The 7,268-nt window shown below is 47.2% G+C and overlaps 2 protein-coding genes across 2 annotated transcripts; one reads left to right on the top strand and one right to left on the bottom strand.

Annotated features, from left to right (window-relative positions):
• The first annotated feature begins 206 nt into the window (after positions 1-206).
• LOC133143262 (SUN domain-containing protein 2-like) lies at positions 207-6,136 on the top strand. Its single transcript, XM_061265127.1, is given in 18 exon segments — positions 207-590; positions 1,145-1,297; positions 1,377-1,573; positions 1,735-1,971; positions 2,568-2,633; positions 2,742-2,861; positions 3,440-3,509; positions 3,595-3,635; positions 3,702-3,827; positions 3,830-4,110; positions 4,278-4,358; positions 4,497-4,580; positions 4,654-4,824; positions 4,929-5,013; positions 5,084-5,199; positions 5,349-5,516; positions 5,580-5,672; positions 5,753-6,136. Coding segments are annotated over 17 exon segments (2,157 nt in total). The 5' UTR covers positions 207-590; positions 1,145-1,193; the 3' UTR covers positions 5,870-6,136.
• Positions 6,020-7,244, bottom strand: armc7 (armadillo repeat containing 7). The gene is made up of 3 exons (XM_061265126.1): positions 6,969-7,244; positions 6,617-6,760; positions 6,020-6,541 (listed from the first exon to the last, which is right to left on the bottom strand). The coding sequence occupies exons 1-3, from the start codon at positions 7,042-7,044 to the stop codon at positions 6,195-6,197; spliced, it is 567 nt and encodes a 188-aa protein (XP_061121110.1). The 5' UTR covers positions 7,045-7,244; the 3' UTR covers positions 6,020-6,194.
• Positions 7,245-7,268: the final 24 nt, after the last annotated feature.

The raw sequence follows: 7,268 nt of genomic DNA, 5'->3' as shown, positions 1-7,268 counted from the left end.
CCAGAAATTACTCAGTTTGCCGGCTGCGGTTGGTGTTTTGTTTACGCTTGTTGTGTTTTGGCACAAGTAAGACATTTTTGAAGCGCTAACTCATAATACTGACTGCTAACACGGTACCACTATTCGGGTTTGGCGGGGGTCCGCCCCCCACATCATGTGATTGGTGCTTTTCCGGCCATGTCTGATATAATTGGCTGAAAGTTCACGATAAATTTAAATGCCTCAAAGCGTGGATAAAAATGTCTCTGCACTCTCAAACTAAACATGTCAAGTAATCAATTAGGAGTAACTTGCCACCCCCAACATTTAGGTTGGGTTTATATTATTCTATGGCGTATATTATTACTCACATTTCCTGCCCCCTAAGGTTTTCGTTTTGTGATTAGTGTAAACTGAACTTCTTTTGTGTTTTTGTGATTTTCCTAATGGCAGTTTCCTTCAGGAGGATCTTCTCACCTCCCAATTGTCTCAAAGTGTGCGGACTGCCGTCTAATCCAGGGAGGATTACAGAAAGACTGAGTGACGTTTAGCCTCCACAGCAGAGCAGCTGATCTGCTGATTCAAACGGGGAAGCTTCCTAATAGCTGTTGGTAAGTCGTGGACATCGAGCTTTCTGGAATGCTGGATCAGAGTATAAGTTGTTTGCGTGTGAACAAGAGGCGGCCGAGACATCTCGCTGACCCAAGGTTCCGACAGGAACTGGGTTTTGTTATAGTTTGTGAGTAAGATGTATGTCCCGGACGTGTGTCTGACCTGAAATGAGCGTCGGTGACAAGGATGAGGATCTACACAGCTGGGGCTGGACTGACCTGTGTGTGTATGCTGATGTTTACTGCGCTGTCAGCGTACTCGCTGTATTGGTCCATGTGCCTGGCCTTCACATGACCTATCTGATGCGAAGAGCACAGCAAAGACAACCTATATTTATGAGTGTCTTTGTTTACGATCTTATAGTTCAACAGATCTTAAATAAAAAAAAAAAAAATTGAAAGTCATTGTATTATTATTGTTGCTCAAGCTTAATAAAGCCTTGCTAAGGTGAAAATGTAATATCTAACAGTGAAAACAAAAATCTTGATGGTCGTCAGATAACTAGTCATAATCTTTGAGAGTAACACACGCTAACTTTTCTCTGCTTGCTCAGCTCCGGTTACTGGTCACCAGCGTCCGACTCGGACGACGAGCCCGGCAGCATGTCCAGACGCAGCCAACGTCTGGACAACAGCCTTCTGGATTGTAGACTGCCACTCGGCAGCGCCTCCCTCAACATGGGAGGAAATGCTTGGAGAAACGCAAGGTTAGTCAGTGTTTACTTGTTTCACCCTTGCCTTAAAATTATTTTTCTTCTGTCTCTCATCTTGTCTGCTTCCTAGCAGGATGTTGAAATCGCACCGTCCTCTGCAACAGTCCGCGTCCTGTTCGGAGTCGCTCCTCTCCTCCACACCTCGTAAATCCTCCAACCAGTCTCTGCACGGCGACATTACCGATGCCTCGCTGCTCTCATCCTTGTTGGACAAGTCTTCCTTCCACGAGGCCTCCATGCAGGAGAGCACGGGAGCTGACAACTTTTGGGGTAAGAAGCAGCAAGGTGGGCTTAATTTTTCCCCACTTCTAAGAGGGTCTGTGCACTTTTGCAACTCTAATTATTTTAAATAACCTCTCCAATATTAAAAAAAACAAACTAAACAAGGCTGTGGAGACTTTTTGTATCCACTGCACACTTCCCCCCCCCAGAGGGCACCATCATGGAGGAGCAGAACAGCACGATGGCCGACAGCGTTCTTATTGGCTCCGACATCCGCTGTCATCCCAAGCACTCTGTTCAAACACCAACTCGAGTTTCCTACAAAGACGGCAACTGCGGCGTGAGCGAGCACAGCACCTCAAACGTCTTGTACGCGGCGGCGCACTCATCCGTCCCGGAAGCCTCCACCATCTATTGCAAGGAGCGAAGACAGCCATTCAGAACAGGTGAGATGACTTGTGTCTTGGTGCTGCCCACTTTCCGCCAAGGTTAAACATCCCAGCTATGTCCAGTGACATCCCAACTGCCTCGGTTCTCGGTATGTGCTTCTTGCAGATGTGCTGTGGCTGGACTCGCTCCTGCTTGTCACAAGGAGGGCAGCCGCCCGCTGCCGCTCCATACTCGCTCGTGCCTGGCGGATGTGTCAGGTTGACAATAAACATGACCGTCCTGCCTGTAAGAGGTTGTTGTTGTTTTCTTCACATTGGCAGGGAGTTTGATCTGGGTGTCTTAAGTGGATTCTGATGAACTCACCAACTTTTGAGGAACTTACAGATCCAGTTTCAGTGAGGCTTCACCTTCTCCACTAGTGTTGTTGTCCACTAACCCTAACCCTCTCTGTCCTTGTTACCACTCACTCAGCTGGTTTTTAACTCTTGTTTAGATCATGTGCTGTTTCCCCCCTCACACAAATAGGCTGCACCTCTTTTGACTTTGGCTGTTTCTGTGGAGAAATGCAAATCTCCCCCCAGTCGTGGGTGCTGTGACAGCAACGGTGTGAGCAAGAATATTTTTGTCCTGATTGCATTTGTGTTTGTTGCAGCTCGTACGGACCACGGCGGCAACATGAGCGCCAAGCAGAGGGAGCTTCACCCCAACGGATCTTTATGTAAGTTAACGCCTACGCTCTCTCATTTACCATTGACAGGCCCCGCATTGTTTTTTTTTTTTTTTTTTTTTCCCCCCCCCCAAATTCATTCACCGCTGCCACTTCTAGGTGATGACTGCAAGGAGAAACAGCACGCAGAGCAGACTCGCGTTGACGACGGCGGCTCGCCTTGGTCCGCTCGGGCCCGGGCGTTCTGCCACTTGATGTGGAACATCACTGTGTTTACAGGTTAACTTGACGCCGCTGCTACTGCCGCCGCCTCAAAAGTTTGTTTTCTCCCTGGCCACAAAATTAGGTACAGCAGCACAATCTTAAACAAAAAGGAAATGTTAGAACAATTTTGACATTAATTTCACAGTTATTTAGATAAATAGATTGGGCAGGTTGTACCCTAATAAAGTGGCTTCGTGCCAAGTTGTGCCTCCAATTAAGAAGGAGCGTTGTTTCTTCAGTGTGCAGTTTGTGTTGGTTGACCTCACGGCTGTGGACTCTGACCAGGACAATTTTGTCGTCGGCGTTTGCGGGTCATTGCCCCTCGCAGGCCAAAAACTCATTGTTGAGCGTTTCATCTTCTCTTTCTGTCGCCGGTGTCTTCTTCCTAGATGCTGAGATTCCTGCATTGATTATGATCTTGTCATATTTTGTGTCTGACATTTAATCAACCTCTAGTGGCTGTCCTCTTCCTCCTCCTTAGCGGGTTGTAGAAAACATCTCCTTGCATCCTGATACTCAGCTTTTTGATCTCCGCTCTTTATTTGCTTGCGAAGGTATATCACTTGACTTTAATGACGTGTGTGTTTGTGCAGGTCGGTCGTCCAACCTGGGCGGCGTGTTAAAGTGGATCAGCAGACTTGGTGACGGCCCTATGTTGACTCGGTAATTACAGAGTGCCCAATAACAATCTTTAGCATTCATAGCTGCTTGAGGTAAGAAAGATCATGTTACCATTTGTGCCCTACAGGTTGCCCCTCGCGCTCTTGTTTGTTTTTGTCATCCCCTTCAGTAAGTTCTTGCTCACACATCACTTTATATCAAACAAAATTTTCAAGTATGCTCTTATGTCTTTAGGTTTGTGTTGGTTTGCCCTGGACAGTCTACCTGCTCTAAGCATCTCTGACAGCCCTACCCCTACCCCTGCCCTGTCGCAGGAGGTGAGCTTGACATTCTTAGACCACGTTGCCACTCCTGGCCAGAAGTAAGTTTGTCTCAAGCAGCAGACGGAGAACCGCTCATCTTATCACAGCAAGTGGCGGAGTCGATACGCCTGGCTCATCTGGAGCGCAGCCTGGCCTTGCTTTGGGAGCGTGTGGAAGCTGGCGATCAGAGGGCAGAGCAGAGACACGGCGAGATGATCCGGATGCACACGCAACTGCGGCACAACGACCAGAGCGGCAAAATGTGGCTTAGCAGGCTGGTGGAGCGCCAGATGGCCCAGCTGAGAAGGCAAATGAATGACCACAAACAGCAGAGGGAGCAGGTGGTCACATGACTTCTGGTCCTTGGAGAATTTGCCCTCCCGCAAGGGTCATGTTTAAATACTCTCTTCAACTATAACAGCGTGATGGTCACACTCTTAAGTTTTTTTTATAGTGCTTCAGTGGTGAATTACACTTGCCTTTACTAAGTGTTGTTGTTTTTGTTCAGGAGTTAATTTGGCTGCAGAGCCAAATGTCTCGTCTAGATCTTGTGGAAGTGAATCTGCAGAAACTGGAGGCCCAGGAGGAGGTATGTTTTTATTTTTATTTTTTTTATTTTGCCTCCTCCTCCTTCCCTCGTGAGCACACAATCACCAGCCTCACAAAATAAAAGCGTTTCTTTGGGGGAAAAATGGGTTTCAAATCCCACTATGACTTGCTGACACAGGTGGGCCGCCTGGAGGTAATGCTGAGGGACATCAGGCGTGATGTGGACGCTCTTCTAGGATGTCAACAATTGGACCAGGAGACTGTGAGACAACTTCAACTTTGACTAGTATTTTTTTTGCCCAATTTTACTTTTCTCATTTTTTGCTCCTCAACAGATCTCAGCTCAGGTTCAGCAGGGAGTTCGTACTGTGCTCTTCGGGAACGAGTGGTCCGAGTCCGGCTTCCCCGATCTGCGGGCGTCTCTGGCCTCACTGGAGCGCAGCGTCCTTCATAACATCAGCCATCATCTAGATCAGCGCCGCCGTGAGGAGGCGCTTACTCGAGAGGTGCTGATGTCAATTGCTTTAACTTAAAAATTACCTGTTGGGAATCTTGGTTGAAATTTTTTTTTTGCAGTGTAACACCACCTTGGCTTGTTGCGTGTGTGCAGGACGTGAACCTGATGGTAAAAAACGCGTTGAGGCTCTTCTCCTACGACCGCACTGGCCTTGCGGACTACGCTTTGGAGTCTGGAGGTGGTGACAAATTGCTATGCTGTTTGACTTTTTTTTTTCTTTTTCAAATTTTGTCATTCTTATCCTACAGGTGGCAGCATCTTGAGCACTCGCTGTTCTGAGACGTACGAGACCAAAGCAGCACTGCTGAGTTTGTTCGGAGTTCCTCTTTGGTACTTCTCACAGTCTCCGAGAGTCGTTATCCAGGTGAGGAGGACTTTTTGTTCTCACAATGTTGGATGCAATGAATAAAAAAACTAAAATAAATAATGATTGCATGTACAGTAATAGGGTAGAATGCAATGTCTAATTCACATCTATATCAATGTAAAATCTATATCTTGTTGTTCTCGCAGCCAAACGTCCATCCTGGGAACTGTTGGGCCTTCCGAGGCTCAGCGGGTTTCCTGGTGATCCGCTTGTCAATGAGCATCCTCCCCACCGCCTTCTCCCTGGAGCACATCCCCAAAGCCTTGGCGCCCAGCGGCACCCTGCGCAGTGCCCCCAGAGACTTCCAAGTCTATGTAAGCCTCGCCGTATACAAAGTCCTGCAGCGGGTCGGCGTTTGAGTCGGGTTTGTCCTTCAGGGTCTGGACGACGCCAGTCAGGAGCGGGGGACGCTGCTGGGCTCATACACATATCAGGAGGACGGAGAAGCTGTGCAGACCTACCACGTCACCGTCAGTCCACGTTTGCACTTGCACACCTGCTCTTATTCTCATCTATGATTAAGTTAACTTTTTTTTCTTCAAATACACAGGAGGAGAATGACCGTGCCTTCCAAATCATTGAGGTGCAAGTGCTGTCCAACTGGGGCCACCAGGAATACACGTGTATGTATCGATTCAGAGTGCACGGTACTCCCCAAGACACCTAAACAGACTTGCTGCCTTGTTTGTTTACAATGCCCATTTCCTGATTTCATCTAAGCGCTTTTTAATCATAAAAGGATGAAATCGTTGAACACACTGACCTTGTGGCCTTGAATGTACCGCAATTTCTCAAAGTTGCCTTCTTACAATTGCACTCAACTCAATGTTTTATTTATTTGGTTTTGGGTTAGTATTTGTGTCAAATGTTGGACCTTCTCGTTTGTTGTCTTTTTGAATTTAAGATGTAAATAAAGATTTATACAACGTCTGTACTATAGTGCCCATATAGTTGACTCAAAAGTCCATGAAAATCCCTTAATAGCTCCTTCTTCAGTCCTTGGGCAGTGGGATACCAAGCGCAGTTTGCGTCCGTCCCGCAATCCCCCTCTGGGCCTGGCTCACTTGCTCCTTGTCGCAATAGTCCTGCAGGAAGACGTGGGCCAGGTTGCGCAGGCGAGGGCTCTCGCACAGGGAGAAGCGCAGCATGCACTCCACGACAGCCACGTCGCTGATGTGCGGGTGTGATGACGGCGTAGACAGGTTCATGAGGGTGCTGATGGCCGACAAGACTGTCTCCTCCCGCGGACTGGACAGACAGTTTGTGACTAGAGCGATGGCATCGCTCTCCAGGATGAGGTCGCGACATTCTGGATCCATGCTGAGGTTGCACAGCCCCCCTGGTGCAGTCAACAGGGACAAAAAATATTTGTTAATTATGACATAAAAACATGTTGTGCCATGGGAATCGGCACCTATTCCAAACTCCACAAAGTTGTCATTGTCTTCTGTGAGCATGTCCAGGAAGAGATCAGCCACCTGGAGCTGCCTTAGGTGCTCCATGTTCTTCGGATCGTACGCAAAGTTGGCCAAGTTAGCCAGAACTTGTTCCTTTGCCTCTGGAAACAAATAATTTGCATGCCAAACAAGAAAATTTATTATCAAAATGAATTAAAACACAATTATTCACAACATATCTCATTAGCTACAGACATAATCAATTATCTTTTTTTACACAAGGCGTGCATACGCCCTCTAGCGGCAAAAACAACAAAACACAGGCATCATAATTGGCATAAACAACAAACACGATACATTATAGTTTACCATCACAATCGGTGTCCTGAAACTCCGTGACGAGCGTTTGCAAATACTCGAAGCGGTCACATTCCTTCTTCGACATGCTAACTTTTAACAGTGTTACTTTTCATTATAAGAAATAAAGTCGTGATTGGGTGACAACAAGGGCAATTGAGAAAAATACGTATGACCAAAACACTGCGATGGTTTTGTCCGTCTGTAAAAAGGTCCGAAGGTCGCGCGTCTCTTCGCACATTTGTTCCGCTTAAATGGAAAACCTTGCACGTTTGACCGGGCTTTTTTCCCAATAAAGTACAGGATCTGTAC

This window comes from Syngnathus typhle, linkage group LG18 (assembly GCF_033458585.1).
Source record: "Syngnathus typhle isolate RoL2023-S1 ecotype Sweden linkage group LG18, RoL_Styp_1.0, whole genome shotgun sequence".
In the NCBI taxonomy this organism is placed as follows: domain Eukaryota; kingdom Metazoa; phylum Chordata; class Actinopteri; order Syngnathiformes; family Syngnathidae; genus Syngnathus; species Syngnathus typhle.
The sequence above is the reverse complement of the archived record's forward strand: the minus strand, read 5'-3'. Positions and strand labels throughout refer to the sequence as shown.